This window comes from Chiloscyllium plagiosum, unplaced genomic scaffold, assembly GCF_037043375.1.
Source record: "Chiloscyllium plagiosum isolate Xiang-an unplaced genomic scaffold, Cpla_swu_hap1 HiC_scaffold_11, whole genome shotgun sequence".
In the NCBI taxonomy this organism is placed as follows: Eukaryota; Metazoa; Chordata; class Chondrichthyes; order Orectolobiformes; family Hemiscylliidae; genus Chiloscyllium; species Chiloscyllium plagiosum.
Window position 1 is genome coordinate 81,033,782 of NW_028270149.1, and position 16,654 is coordinate 81,050,435.

The following is a 16,654-nucleotide window of genomic DNA, read 5'->3' on the forward strand; positions in this document are numbered from 1 at the left end:
AGAGTTTAAATGAGCAATTGTGTTTTCCTGAAGAAGGGCTCATGCCCGAAACGTCGATTCTCCTGCTCCTTAGATGCTGCCTGACCTGCTGCTCTTTTCCAGCAACACATTTTCAGCAATTGTGTTTTATACTCATGAATATACTTGCTATATTTCCTTCACCAGATGTTGGTGTCAGGTCCCCTTCAAGAGATATTGTTTGCAATCAAAACAGAGAGTGGAATATACCCTTTCACTGTTTCAAATTCATTTTCTGAAACGGTGGTAGCGACAGGAACTGATACAACATTTAAAAACTATATCGATGATCACTTGAAACACCAAAGAATAGAAGGCTAAGTGCTGGGAAATGGGATTAGAGTAGATCAGTTCTTGATAACTGGTACAGATACAATAGGTTGAAGAGCATCTTCCTATGCTGTAATACTGTATGACTTGATGTCTTTCATTGAATTAGACCGAGTGGAACTGCTAGAGAGATCAGATTGTTGACTCCTGAATTTGACAAAACCTATTTATAAACATGATATTATGGGTGATACTGCTGGCATCTGCAATAACCTCTGAAACTTGAGTGAGTGAATTAGTGAAGACACTTTCCAGTATAATTATCTTGAGATTTTAATGGATCAGGGAAACCCCCTTGTTATCCAAACTGGTGAAAGACCTTTGTTTGCTGCTCCACGTTCATAATGTAAGAATGTTTGTGTACTATTTTCAAACAGATAGCCTTGCAATGAGATTTAAGTACAAGAACAGTTTCCTGCAATAATTCCATGTCCCTTGATATATTGACATCAATCAGTTTCAGCCTTAGGCAAGCTCAACTATTGTGTTTACGTTGTCATTTGGGGCAAAGATTTCTAAATATTCACCGCCCCTATTTCGATTGATTGATTGATGAAATTCCAAAACATCACAATCCAAAATGACCCACCTTTTATTCTAATATCAGAAAACTCCTTCCTGCATCTACCATGGCAGTCTCTGCAAGAACTTTTTATGATGGCATTAGATCACCTTTCATGCTTCTAAACCACACCTGCAAATTTGGAAATATGATATTTAACCCTGACTGAAGAAGAATCATTGAATTCAAAATGTTAACTCTTTCATTTTGCATGGATTCTGTCAGGTCTGCTGAGTTTCTAGAGTGTTCTGTCTGTTTGTTTCAGATTCCCAGCATCTGCAGTATTTTGTTTTACTTCAAATCATTCCAATAGATTATGAATAGCTGGGGCCTAAACACTGACCCCTGTGAAACCACACTAGTTGAAGCTTACCAATTTAAAATTGAATCAGTTGTTCTTACACTCTTTCATGTCCATTAATCAGTTCTCAATCCATTCTAATATATCCCTCCCCCAACTCCCATGAGCTCTAATGTTTTACACGACCCTGCAGTGTGGAACCTTTTTGAAAACATTCTGAAAACCTAAACCAACAATATCAACTTGTTCTTTCTTAATATATTATTTAGATCCTTAAATTTCCACACATTTGTCACAAATGATTTTCCTTTCCTACATCCATTGGACTCTTCCAAATCCAATCATTATTTTTGAAGTGGGCTGAAATTGTGTCTGTTTCTAATGGATTCACATTTGCTTTTGCTACTCTTTTCCTTTTTACACGTATATAAGAACTTTTACAGTCTGCTTTTATGTTTCTCACTCGTTTAGTTTCATTATCTTGGTCTCTGGATTAACACTTCAGCAGCAATATCACCGGGCTTTACAGGATGTACATGTATTTGGAAAGGCAAGGACTGATTAGGGATAGTCAACATGGCTTTATGTGTGAGAAATCTTGTCTTACAAACTTGATTGAGTTTTTGGAGAAGTAACAAAGAGAATTGATGAGGGCAGAGTGCTAGATGTGATCTATATGGACTTCAGTAAGGCGTTCGACAAGGTTCACCATGGGAGCCTGATTAGCAAGGTTAGATCTCATGGAATACAGGGAAAACTAACCATTTGGATACAGAACTGGCTCAAAGGTAGAAGACAGAAGGTGGTGGTGGAGGGTTGTTTTTCAGACTGGAGGCCTGTGACTAGTGGAGTGCCATAAGGATCGGTGCTGGATCCTCTACTTTTTGTCATTTACATAAATGATTTGGATGCGAGCATAAGAGATATAGTTAGTAAGTTTGCAGATGACACCAAAATTGGAGGTGTAGTGGACAGCAAAGATGGATACCTCAGATTACAACAGGATCTTGACCAAATTGGCCAATGGGCCGAGAAGTGGCAGATGGAGTTTAATTCAGATAAATGCGAGGTGCTGCATTTTGGGAAAGCAAATCTGAGCAAATTTATACATTTAATGGTAAGTTCCTAGGGAGTGTTGCTGAACAAAGAAACCTTGGAGTGCAGGTTCATAACTCCTTGAAAGTGGAGTCGCAAGTAGATAGGATAGTGAAGTTTGGCATGCTTTCTTTTATTGGTCAGAGTATTAAGAACAGGAGTTGGGAAGTCATGTTGCGGCTGTACAGGACATTGGTTAGGCCACTGTTGGAATATTGCATGCAATTCTGGTCTCCTTCCTATCGGAAAGATGTTGTGAAAGTTGAAAGGGTTCAGAAAAGATTTACAAGGATGTTGCCAGGGTTGGAGGATTTGAGCTATAGGGAGAGGCTGAACAGGCTGGGACTGTTTTCCCTGGAGCGTTGAAAGCTGAGGGGCGACCTTGTAGAGGTTTACAAAATCATCAGGGGCATGATAGGATAAATAGGCAAAGTCTTTTCCCTGGGTTCGGGGAGTCCAGAATTAGAGGGCATAGGTTTAGGGTGAGAGGGGAAAGATATATAAAAGAGACCTAAGGTAAGGGGCATCTTTTTCACAAGGGTGATACATGTATGGAATGAGCTGCCAGAGGGAGTGGTGGAGGCTGGTACAATTGCAACATTTAAGAGGCATTTGGATGGGTAAATGAATAAGAAGGGTTTGGAGGGATATGGGCCAGGTGCTGACAGGTGGGACTAGATTGGGTTGGGATATCTGGGACCGAAGGGTCTGTTTCCATGCTGGACATCTCAATGACTCTGTGTGCAGTCCTCACTTTTGCATAGTTGATTTTAACCTTACTGCGAATCATCTTGCAAGGATGCCTACCTTGAAGAAGTTCCCCTCCTCTCTTGACAAGAATCTCAGTGAGTCTCTCTCTCACTGCAACCCCCAGGTACTCTTTGCTGCCTTCTCCCCAGCCCCACCCCCCTCTCATTTATCTCTCCACCCTGCAGTCTCCCTGCCTTCAGTCCTGATGAAGGGCTTTTGCCCAAAACGTCGATTTTCCTGCTCCAAAGTTGACTTGTCTACCGGCTAATTCTATGTGAAGGAATGAAGCGCCCTTGTTCAAGAAGGGATGTTAAGAAAAGCCTGGGAACTATACACCAGTAAGCCTAATATGTGTGGTAGGTAAGTTGCTAGAGAACATTCTAAGGGATAAGGTGTACATGCATTTGGAAAGACCGGGTTTGTTTAGGAATAGTCAGCATGGCATTGTCAGATCATGCATCACAAATTTGTTAGAACTCTTTGATGAAGTGACCAGGAAGGTTGATGAGGGCAGGGCGGTAGACATAGTCGATATGGACTTCAGTAAGGCCTTTGATAAGCTTCCACATGATAGGCTGCTCTGGAAGGTTAGATTGCATGTAATCCGGTGGGAGTTCGCAAATTGGATACACAATTGGTTTGTTGGTAGGAAGCAGGGGGTAATAGTGGGAGTATGCCCGTCGGACTGGAGGCCTATGACTAGTGCAGTGCTTCAGAGGTTGGTGCTGTTTGTTATCTATATCAATGATTTGGACGAGAATGTACAAAGCTTGATTAGTAACTTTGCCCATGACACTAAAATAGGTGGTATAATGGACAGTGAGGAATGTTATCATAAATTTCAGCAGGACTTTGATCAGCTGGACAAGTGGGGGCAAGAAATGGCAGGTGGAGTTTAATATAGATAAATGAGGTCATGCATTTTGGAAAGTCAAATTAAAGTAGGAGTTTCATGGTGAATGCTAAGTCCGTAAGGAGTGTAGTGGAACAGAGGGATCTTGGAGTTCAGGGGTTCACAGTTCACGGAAAGTGGAGTCACAGGTAGATAGGGCAGTGAAAAAAGCTTTTGGCACACTGGCCTTCATCAGTCAGGGCATTGAGTATAGAAATTGGGAAGTTATATTGTAGATATGCAGGGCATTGGTGAGGCCATGCTTGGAGCTTTGTGTTCAGTCTTGGTCACCTTGTTCTTGGAAAGATGTTATTAAACTGGAAAGAGTGCTTTAGAAATTTACAAGGATGTTGCTTGGACTCAATGGTCTGAGTTATAGGGAGAGGTTGGACAAGCTAGGACTTTTTCTTTAGAGTGTAGGAGACTGAGGGAAGATCTTATAGAGGTGTATAAGATGGTGGGAGACCTCGATAGGGTGAATGCACTCAGTCTTTTCCCCAGGGTTGGGGAATCGAGGACCAAAGTGCATCAGTTTAAGGTTAGAGGGGAAAGAATAAAAGGGAATAAAACTGGAGCGACTTTTTTATACAGAGGGTGGTATGCATACGGAATGGTCTGCCAGTGGAAGTGGATATATTAACAATACTTAAAAGGTATTTGGACAAATACATGGATAGGAAAGGATGAGAAGGATATGGGCCAAGTGCTTGGTAAATGGGGTCAAATCGATGTATTTGCTGATGGAGTTTCGGTTTGAATGCCAGGCCTCTCGGAATTCCCATGGATGTCTTTGTTTAGCCTGTCCCAGGATGGATGCATTGTCCCGGTTGAACTGGTGTCCCTTTTCATCTGTTTGTAAGGATACTAGTGATAGTTGGTCATGTCTTTTGATGGCTACTTGGTGCTCGTGTATCCTGTGACTAGTTTCCTGCCCACATCTGTCTGATGTAGTGTTTGTTGCAGTGAAAGCAGGGCATTTTGTAGATGGTCATTTTGGTCAGCATGGAGCAGTTTGGGCCAAAGGTCCTGTCTCTGTGCTGTAGGGCTCTATGCCTCAATGACTCTAATTAATTTCAAAGCAGTTTCAAATCTAATCTCATGCTTCTTGTTCAATTTCAAGGTGCGGGCATAAATTTCATTGTATTTGCAGCATTTGACTGCATTTCATATACCTGCATCCTCGCCTACAGTCTGTACTACCTGTTTGCATCCTTCCAATCAACATTGCCGTGGGCAGAGTGCTTCAGTTGGTGGGGAGCAGATGAAACATGCAGCAGGACTCCCAAAGGTACAGTGCTCAATTCTGTTGGGGCAAGTAAAGACACTGATTGCTCATTCTATCAATCTGAATGAGTGAGAGAAATGGACAATAGTTTTGTGGCCATACAGCAGAACATCTTGCATAGATGTCAATAGCAAGGATACTATGAATGAGTCACTGGACTTCCAAGGATAATCAATGATAACTTCTTTTTTGAATACAGGATCAGCGTTAATGAAAATAATAATTTCTGTTACAGGGAATTTAGTACACTTTGCACTATAAATATACATTATATCAGAACAGGCAATTGTAAATTGTCTGAATTCTGAACTGAATTTCAACTTTTCCATTAACTTCATTATGTTAAAATTGCTGACTAATAATGTTCTGACAGCAGTCTTCAGGCAGAGAATTGTATTACACAACTTGTCTGTGCCCAGTTGCATTGAGATGCAAGCCTCTTGCTGCCTGCTCATCAATATGGTTGCCAGGATCACATGGGCTTTATGACGCAGGAATAGATCATTTGCCAATTGAAATTCTGCAATTCAGCAGGGGAGAGTGAGAGCTGTACAAGAGATGTATAAGTGTTGTTGGTCTGATATTTGTTCCCCTCATATGAAGACGGCATTTTTTGCTCTTGAATACAAGGCTGGCCTGCTCCTTCTGATGGACACTGCTCTGTGATGGCACTGTCCAGCTATGATAGTCACGGGCAACACATGATTGGCTGGCTATGCCCTATTGGAGTCAAAACGTATGGGGTTGGAAAAGCCAAATTCCCTTCATTTGGAGTGGGGCTTATGTCCGAAACATTGACTCTCATGCTCCTCGGATGCTGCCTAACCTGTTGTGCTTTTCCAGCACCACACATTTTGACTGTGACTCTCCAGCATCTGTAGTCCTCATTTTCTTCCATGCCCTGTTGGGTCAGTGGAAGAACAAAGATTCTGCATACACCATTTAACGATTAGTTCCTGAGGCATTTTCTAATCTAGGTAGCAAAGCTGCAGAATACCAGCAGAGTCAAGTCTTACCAGAATCTATCCCCAACCTCTCTCCCCGCCTCACATTCTCTGTTTCACTTCTCTGCATCCGATAGGCACATTTTTATTTCATCTAATTGCTTCAGATTTATATCCCCACAGAAACATTTAAAATCTATTTTCATGTCTGTCTTGCTAGCTGACTCTCATTTTCAGTTATTTTTCCTTATCCTTTACTGAAGTCGACAATACCCCAAACTCAGCTCACTACCTTTTTAGGGCAACATTATAAGATTTTAACTTGCATTGAATGTTGTCTTTATATGTCTTTTTCACCACAGTTGGACTAAATTTTCTGTGCAGTGTTTTTGCCTTAAAAGAATTTATATTCAGTGCAGATTTTGCATTAATTTATATTCATCACAGGTTGTCCTGAAATTCTGGTCCTGCTTGCTTACCATCTTAACTTTTAATTGAGCTTCCCAGTCTATCGTAGTCTACCTGTCCGCTATTTAGATACAAGGCCCGAGATTTGACATCACTGAGTGTGAAAGCATTTCGTTGTTCAACTACTTCATATGACAGTCAGTCAGTCAGTCTTCCTGAGAGACTTTTTTTTACTATCAGGGTGTTAATTAGCCCTTTCTCATACAGAATACTTGATCCAAACTTGCCTCCTAGTTGATTCTTGGACATACTGAATAGATTCCCTACAGCGTGGAAACAGGCCCTTCGGCCCAACAGGCCCACACCAACCCTCTGAAGAGTATCCCACCCAGACTCATACCCATCCAAATGCCTCTTAAATGTTGTAATTGTACCAACCTCCACCACACTCTCTGGTAGTTCATTCCATACATGTACCACCCTCTGCGTGAAAAAGTTGCCCCTTCGGTCTCTTATATCTTTCCCCTCTCACCCTAAACCTATGCCCTGTAGTTCTGGACTGTCCAACCCCAGGAAAAACACTTTGTCTATTTATCGTATCCATGCCCCTCATAATTTTGTAAACCTCTATAAGGTTGCCCCTCAGCCTGTGATGCTCCAGGGAAAACAGTCCCAGCCTGTTCAGCCTCTCCCTGTAGCTCAAATCCTCCAATACTGGCAACATCCTTGTAAATCTTTGCTGAAACCTTTCAAGTTTCACAACATCTTTCCGATAGGAAGGAGACCAGAATTGCACGCAATATTCCAACAGTGGCCTAACCAATGTCCTGTACAGCCGCAACATGACTTCCCAACTCCATGCATCCTCGGATGCTGCCTGGCCTGCTGTGTTTTTCCAGCACCACATTTTTTAACTCTGGTACTCCAGCATCTGCAGTCCTCACTTTCTCCTCCCAACTCCTGAACTCAATACTCTGACCAATAAAGGAAAGCATAGCAAATGCCTTCTTCACTAACCAATTTACCTGCGACTCCACTTTCAAATAGCTATGAACCTGCACTCCAAGGTCTCTTTGTTCAGCAACACTCCCTAGCACCCTACCATTAAGTGTAGAAGTCCTGCTAAGATTTGCTTTCCCAAAATGCAGCACCTCGCATTTATCTGAATTAAAGTCCACCTGCAGCTTCTCAGCCCATTGGCCCATCTGGTCCAGATCCTGTTGTAATCTGAGGTAACCCTCTTTGCTGTCCACTACACTTCCAATTTTGGTGTCATCTGCAAACTTACTAACTGTACCTCTGTAATCTGGACATTTTGCATGATGTCACCATCTATTTCCGTAAGGTCTATGTCTTCCATATCCTTTACCACAGTAAATACTGATGCAAAATATTCATTTAGTATCTCCCCCATTTTCTGTGGCTCCACACAAAGTCCGCCTTGCTGATATTTCAGGGGCCCTATTTTCTCCTTAGTTACCCTCTTGTCCACAATATATTTGTAAAAACCCTTTGGTTTCTCCTTAATTCTATTTGCCAAAGCTATCTCATGTCCCCGTTTTGCCCTCCTGATTTCCCTCTTAAGTATACTCCTTCTTCTTCCTTTATACTTTCCTAAGGATTCACTTGATCTATCCTGTCTACACCTGACATATGCTTCCTTCTTTTTCTTAACCAAACCCTCAATTTCTTTAGTCATCCAGCATTCCCTATACCTACCAGCCTTCCCTTTCACCCTGACAGGAATATACTTTCTCTGGATTCTTGTTATCTCGTTTCTGAAGGCTTCCCATTTTCCAGCCATCCCTTTACCTGCGAACATCTGCCTCCAATCAGCTTTTGAAAGTTCTTGCCTAATACCGTCAAAATTGGCCTTTCTCCAATTTAGAACTTCAACTTTTAGATCTGGTCTATCCTTTTCCATCACTATTTTAAAACAATTAGAATTATGGTTGCTGGCCCCAAAGTGCTCCCCCACTGACACCTCAGTCACCTGCACTGCCCTGAACTGGTGCTTTTATCAAAAACTTCTTCCTACTTCTTTCGGACACCACATTTGTCACTAATGCCCTGTCTTTTCCAATCTTTTCCAAATACAAACATTTCAGTTTCATTCAAAACACTGCTGCATTTCAATGTCTTGGCACTTCCTTTAGTACCTTTGTATTTTCTGAATCTCCTATTCTGTCCTGCTGCCATCGTCCAACACAACTCGTGTCTGGTTCATGTTCTATCCTGTGAATCAGAAAGTAGAAGAAGAAAAGAGGTTTACCAAACAGGGAGAAGAAATAGATGAAAATTTGTAAAACTGTAATTGCTGTTTATGGAATCATGTGATACCGATGAGATTTATGCTGTCTGCTCAGTGGTCTGATTATTTTTCTCGATTGTCCTTATCCCAGAGTTTTGTTCTTACTATGGTATTGATGCAATTAAGAGTTATAGAGTCATACAGCATGAAAACAGACCCTTCGGTCCGACAACGGACCGTACCAACAACGTTCCCAAACAGACCCTTCGGTCCGTACCAACAACGTTCCCAAACTAATATGCTTCCGCTTGCCTATGTTTGGCCGAGATCCCTCCAAACCTTTCCTATTCATGTGCTTACCCAACTGTCTTTTAAATGTTGTAACTGACCTGCATGCACCACTTCCTCTGGCAGTTCATTCATCCGTGATTGCCCCTTATTTTGAAATCTTTCTCCTTACATTAAAACTATGCGCCCTAGTTTTGGACTCACCCATCCTAGGAAAAGACCTCTCCTGATAAATGTTTTCTGAACTAATGATATTGGTAACATTATTTGTTATTAGGTTGTATATAAATTTGATTTATACTCCTTGATCTAAGTTATCCTAAATGCTTCTTGTATTTGAATACATGCTTTTAGCAAGCACCTCTTCCTACTTTTTTCTGGCACCACATTAGTCACTAATGCTCTTTCATTTCCTGTTCTTTCCAAATGCACACATTTCATTTCATTCCAAAACACTGCTCTATGTCAAAGCCTTGCATTTCTGTTGCTGCTTTTGATTTTTCTGAAACCTTCCACCTCCAAGTCAGTCCGTCTGCTCTCATTGTCCAATCAGTGTCTGGTTCAAGTTCTATCTCAAGAACCAGACAGTAGAGGAAACAAGATTTATCAAATAGAGGAAGAAACAGAATGAAAATGGCAAAACTGTAGTTGCTGTTCATGGGATGATGTGATGCCAATGAGGTTTGTGCACACTGATCATGTGTGCTCAGAGCTTCATTCAATAATCTCTCTTTCTGTGTAAGTTCTTCAGCACTGAGTCCTCATTGGAAATACATTGAAGTCCTGTGATATACTCTTGTCCATGTTCTTGTCAATTCTGAGATCTTCTGTGATAGATCAACAGTTATTGAAGTCATGCTTAATAACTGAATGCAATATTACCGGTGACAAGCAGTTCAAAATCCATGAAATCGACCATTACAAACAGAGTGACCCCCTGAGCTGGGCTGCTGTGTGAGTGGAGCGTTCAGACTATACCTCTGTGTTCTGATCTGTCTGTAACCTTGCCCATGCAAAGAGATTAGACTGATTCAGACAGAGTGAAACAATGACCCTGATTATACCACTAGAAATTGAAATATAAGAATTTGAACAAAAAACTGGAAATAAAAATGTTGACATCACTGAAAGTGACTGAGAAGCTATTGGATTATTGACAATAGAATTCCAGGAACAGCAATTACTGTTTTATATGCTGTTGCATTGTTTTGGAACTTTGGGAAAAAAAAGTCAAAACAACAACAGATTTAAAAAGGAGAAGTACAGACAAAGGAAGCACATGGTGAGGTCAGTGCAGGAGAGAGAGAGAAAGAAACTGACAGAGCAGTGAACTTGCACAGTTACTGCCTTTGCTGTTTGAATTCATGTATCGCTGGGAAAATTAGCAAACAGTGAAATTCACAACTGATCTTGGAGGAACTGTTTGGGCAAAGTTCATAGCACAGAAGCAGATAAGTGTATTGTTTTTAAGTGTGACCTACAGAAAGTCTGCATTAGTAAGTCAAGTTGGTTCTTTCTTGATCATATGTTTTTTGAGATATGTCTCTTAATTAAACTTAAAATATAAGCCATAACTATAAATTTAACATATGACAGCGTTTTGGAGAGGAATAAGACGGTGTTATTTTCTGGGTCTGTAGATTGTGAAGGAGCAAAAATGGCCTTTGGTAGAGTGATATGCGCTTCTTGTCAGATGTGAGAGTTTAAAGAGTGTTTAAAGGTTACTACTGATTATATCTGCAATAAATGCTGTTTGTTGCAAATCTTATCAGATCGAATGGATCGGTTGGAGAGACAGAAGCAATGAGGACCTTGCAACAGCAACAGTATGTAATGGATGGCAGTTATAGGAAGCGGAGAAAGTCTCTGGTACAGTCACACAGATAGGTTAACTCCACGAAAGGCAAGCGAGGTAGGCAGCTAGTGTAGGAGCCTTCTGTGGCTATACCCATTTAAAACAAGTATGCTGTTTTGGAAAATGTAGGGGGTGATGGATTCTCAGGGGAGTGTAGCACGAACAGCCAAGATTCTGGTATTCTGATTACTCCCGGTGCTACAAGCTAATGAGGGCAGGAATAGGAGGATAGAGCAGATGAATGCATGGTTGAGGAGCTGGTGTACGGACGAAGGATTCACATTTTTTGGACCATTGGAATCTCTTTTGGGGTAGAAGTGACCTGTACAAGAAGGACAGATTGCACCGAAATTGAAAGGGAACTAATATACTGGCAGGGAGATTTCCTAGAGCTGTTCGGGAGGAGTTTAACTGGTAAGTTTGTGGTGGGGTGGGGCGGAGGCGGGGTTGGGGTTGGAATCCAGGGAGATAGTGAGGAAAGGGATCAATCTGAGACTGGTACAGTTGAGAACAGAAGCAAGTCAAACAGTCAGGGTAGGCAGGGACAAGATAGGATTAATAAATTAAACGGCATTTATTTCAATGCAAGGGGCCTAACAAGGAAGGCAGATGAACTCAGGGCATGGTTAGGAACGTGGGACTGGGATATCATAGCAATTACAGAAACATGGCTCAGGGATGGGCAAGACTGGCAGCTTAATGTTCCAGGATACAAATGCTACAGGATGGATAGAAAGAGGCAATAGAGGAGGGGTGTGGTGTTTTTGATCAGAGATAGCATTACAGCTATGCTGAGGGAAAATATTCCTGGAAATACATCAAGGGAAATTATTTGGGTGGAACTGAGAAATAAGAAAGGGATGATCACCTTGTTGTGATTGTATTATAGACCCCTTAATAGACAGAGGAAAATTAAGAAACAAACTTGTAAGGCGATCTCAGCTATCTGTAAGAATAATAAGGTGGTTATGGTAGGGGATTTTAACTTTCCAAACATAGACTGGGACTGCCATAGTGTTAAGGGTTTAGATGGAGAGGAATTTAAGTGTGGACAAGAAAATTTTCTGATTCAGGATGTGGATGTACCTACTAGAGAAGGTGCAAAACTTGACCTACTCTTGGGAAATAAGGCAGGGCAGGTGACTGAGGTGTCAGTGGGGGAGCACTTTGGGGCCAGCGACCATAATTCCAATAGATTTTAAATAGTGATGGAAAAGGATAGACCAGATCTAAAAGTTGAAGTTCTAAATTGGAGAAAGGCCAATTTTGACGGTATGAGGCAAGAACTTTCAAAAGCTAATTGGGAGCAGATGTTCACAGGTAAAGGGAAGGTTGCAAAATGGGAAGCCTTCAGAAATGAGATAATTAGAATCCAGAGAAAGTATATTCCTGTCAGGGTGAAAGGAAAGCCTGGTAGGTATAGGGAATGCTGGATGACTGAAGAAATTGAGGGTTTGGTTAAGAAAAAGAAGGAAGCATATGTCAGGTGTAGACAGGATAGATCGAGTGAATCCTTAGAGTCTAAAGGCAGTAGGAGTGCCACAAGAATCGATGATGGGCCCTCTATTTTTTGTCATTTACATAAACGATTTGCATGCGAGCATAAGAGGTCCAGTTAGTAAGTTTGCAGATGACACCAAATTTGGAGGTGTCGTGGACAGCGAAGAGGATTACCTCAGATGACAACAGGATCTTGATCAGATGGGCCAATGGGCCGAGAAGTGGCAGATAGAGTTTAATTCAGATAAATGCGAGGTGCTGCATTTTGGAAAATCAAATCTTAGCAGGACTTCTACACAATGGTAAAGTCCTGGAGAGTGTTGCTGAACAAAGAGACCTTGGAGTCCAGGTTCATAGCTCCTTGAGAGTGGAGTCACAGGTGGATGGGATAGTGAAAAAGGCGTTTGGTCTGCTTTTTTTTATTTGTCAGAGTATTGAGTACAGGGGTTTGGGGGAGGTGGGGAGGGGGAAAGGTGGGTGGTTCATGTTGTGTAGAAGTCCTGCTAAGATTTGATTTTCCAAAATGCAGCACCTCGCATTTATCTGAATTAAACTCCATCTGCCACTTCTCGGCCCATTGGCCCATCTGATCAAGATCCTGTTGTAATCTGAGGTAATCCTCTTCGCTGTCCACGACACCTCCAAATTTGGTGTCATCTGCAAACTTACTAACTGGACCTCTTATGCTCGCATGCAAATCGTTTATGTAAATGACAAAAAATAGAGGGCCCATCATCGATTCTTGTGGCACTCCTACTGCCTTTAGACTCTAAGGATTCACTCGATCTATCCTGTCTACACCTGACATATGCTTCCTTCTTTTTCTTAACCAAACCCTCAATTTCTTCAGTCATCCAGCATTCCCTATACCTACCAGGCTTTCCTTTCACCCTGACAGGAATATACTTTCTCTGGATTCTAATTATCTCATTTCTGAAGGCTTCCCATTTTGCAACCTTCCCTTTACCTGTGAACATCTGCTCCCAATTAGTTTTTGAAAGTTCTTGCCTCATACCGTCAAAATTGGCCTTTCTCCAATTTAGAACTTCAACTTTTAGATCTGGTCTATCCTTTTCCATCACTATTTAAAATCTATTGGAATTATGGTCGCTGGCCCCAAAGTGCTCCCCCACTGACACCTCAGTCACCTGCCCTGCCTTATTTCCCAAGAGTAGGTCAAGTTTTGCACCTTCTCTAGTAGGTACATCCACATCCTGAATCAGAAAATTTTCTTGTCCACACTTAAATTCCTCTCCATCTAAACCCTTAACACTATGGCAGGTGGCTGTACAGGACATTGGTTAGGCCACTGTTGGAATATTGCATGCATTTCTGGTCTCCTTCCTATTGGAAAGATGTTGTGAAACTTGAAAGGGTTCATAAAAGATTTACAAGGATGTTGCCAAGGTTGGAGGATTTGAGCTACAGGGAGAGGCTGAACAGGCTGGGGCTGTTTTTCCTGGAGTGTCGGAGTCTGAGGGGCAACCTGACAGAGGTTTACAAAATTGAGGGGCATGGATAGGATGAATGGACAAAGTCTTTTCCCTGGGGTGGGGGAGTCCAGAACTAGAGGGCATGGGTTTAGGGTGAGTGGGGAAAGATATAAAAGGGAACGAAGGGGCAACTTTTTGATGCAGAGGGTGGTACGTGTATGGAATGAGCTGCCAGAGGAAGTGGTGGAGGCTGGTTCAATTACAACATTTAAGCGTCATTTGGATGGGTATATGAGTAGGTAGGGTTTGGAGGGATATGGGCCGGGTGCTGGCAGGTGCGACTAGATTGGGTTGGGATATCTGTTTGGCATGGATGGGTTGGACCGAAGGATCTGTTTCCATGCTGTACATCTCTATGACTCTAATACCTCAAATACCTCACAGGCAGACTGGTCTATGGTAAACTATTTTATCTTATCAAATGTGGTTATCCATTAACTGACATCTAAAGAGGCCTAATGACCTCCACAATTAAGATTAGCAGTTAATGCCTGCCCTCCTAATAATCTGTACATCCTAAGAATAATAAGTAAATTATCCCTTACAAACATATTCCATATTTTCCAGATCCACTCTGCAATTTCTCTCTGGACAATGGATATTTTGAAATCGTTAATACAACATGGCTGCAGACAAATAATGAATCTTGTCCAAATGGATCAGGAATCTCCATTCCTCACCAGGGTCCAAGTGAGCAATACTGGGAGTAAGTACATTGTTGCAGAGAGCTACACCTATGACCTGCATAGCTGGGCCAGCAACACCTTCTGGGATAGTTAGTTGGTAAATGAGAGAGAAGTTGTTTGATTGCGGTAGAGATTTACATTATTCTCTTGTATATTAACAGGGGCTCCTGCTTTAGTTTGTATTTCCCTGGTTTCTAACACCGCAGCTTTCCTTTCACATGATTTTAGACCTTATCAAACATATTTATTTTCTTTTATATTCGGGTTTCAAGACTGATCTCCCTTTCTCTGTATTATCAATTGAATACAGTATTATGTTTAACCCATCGTCCTGGTCAGTGAATTAGGGAAATTGGGAGTAATACAATGTTTAATGATATGAAGGAGCTGAATTCACTGGTAGACACAGTGACTAACCCAGGTAGTTTTAACAGTGCAATGTCAGGCTGTCAATGAAGCACCGTCAGGAACTCCTTCAAACCAAATCAGCCCACAAGATTGGTAGATGGGAGAACTTGATCGGTTGAGAGGGAAAAAGCCACATTCTCGCTGTTTAATTAACCTTCAACAAAGAATTTCTCCACATCCAGGTGCTGCTTTAGCTATCTCACCAGCAAGTTATGAGTATGATGGATCACAAATAAGTCTCAGCACTTGCCTTAGATTACACAGTGTATTTTATGACAAACAGTAACTACGTACAGGTTACACTAACCCTGAATGCATTTTAACTTATTATCCGCCAGAGGTAGCAAAGACATGTGTGTCTCCATCAGGAGACCAGTTCAGACTCCAATTGATTCCCAACCCAGAGTTGTGGGACATTAGCAGTCTGAGTAGAGATCTGTCTAACTCAAACATTAACTCTTTCAGAGCATTAGTTTATACAATAGACACGTATGAGGATCCACAGACTGATGTGGACCTATGTGTGTGCTTCCACAGGGGTCATTCTAAAGCAGACCACAGTATTATAGACGAGACCAGACCCTGCTAAGCTTTAGTAGGAGATAGGCTCGACCTTATCTTTAATATTTATTTCCAGGCTAGTATAAGGTGCCATGTTCCAAATTTGATTTGATTGGTCGCCCACTAGGCTTTAATCAAAACCAACATTATCCTTATGATGCAATTAAAATACAAAAAGAATTGGCATAACTTTAACTCTTTTGAAATACTTAACAAGATAATGTTTTACTTAAGTACGAATTATCAACTGTTCCAATATAGGAAGCATCCAATATCTGCCTCATTTTAATTTTAAAAGGAAGCCTCTCATCTAAGACTCTAACAGCAGAGAAGGCAAGCTGTTAGCTCAGCAGCAGAAGAAACCATCTCACAAACTAAAAGAAAAACTAAAACTTTCCTGGGTCTGTGTGAACCCTGACTCCACTGCTCATGCTTCTTTTGTCTCATGAAAAAACAACACCTGAGGGATATTGCCAAACTATTTATCAACTGTCTGCCTGCTGCAGACAAACTGTCCACTGTGGCAACAGCTCTCTGCAAGAGAAACAACAGAGAATACATCTCTCTTAAAGGCACAAAACCATCACAATAGGGCTACTGAGGCAGATGCCTCAACTGATCAAGTACAATGCTGTAGACTATCAACTGAGTATCTGGCATCATAGTTGTTTGCATGTTCTCCACAACCTGACTCTACCAAAGGGTAATGTCTCAGAGGTGAAGAGATGAAAGAATGTGAGTTTTATTTGAGGAGGTAGCTGGAAGAGAGGATGTTGTGATGGCCCAGGAGGATCAGGACAGACATAAGGAATACATGGCTATAGTCTGATGAACTAGGGAATAGTATGAATATCTTAATGCCCTATGGTCCTCAGGGAATTGAGCTACACTGACACATTTCTTTGACCTTTCTGTTTGTTATTGGCAAACCTGCCAATTTAAAAACATTGCTCTCTGCTTTCTGTCTGTGTTTATCAATTCTCCACATTTACATTCCAATATCTTGCTGCCTTCAATGATCAATATA

At 41.5% G+C, this 16,654-nt stretch overlaps 1 protein-coding gene across 4 annotated transcripts in view; it reads left to right on the forward strand.

Moving 5' to 3' along the window:
• The window catches only part of LOC122557087 (sodium- and chloride-dependent neutral and basic amino acid transporter B(0+)-like), a 119,052-nt gene that overhangs the window by 55,975 nt on the left and 46,423 nt on the right, over positions 1 to 16,654 (forward strand). For all 4 annotated transcript variants that reach the window (XR_015758697.1, XM_087992232.1, XM_087992231.1 and 1 more), the window contains 2 exons: positions 5,069 to 5,236; positions 14,540 to 14,678. Coding sequence is in view for 3 of the 4 variants with exons in the window: in XM_087992232.1 (XP_087848358.1) it covers positions 5,069 to 5,236; positions 14,540 to 14,678 (307 nt within the window). In the remaining variant the exon portion in view is untranslated. The remainder of the gene's footprint in view (positions 1 to 5,068; positions 5,237 to 14,539; positions 14,679 to 16,654) is intronic.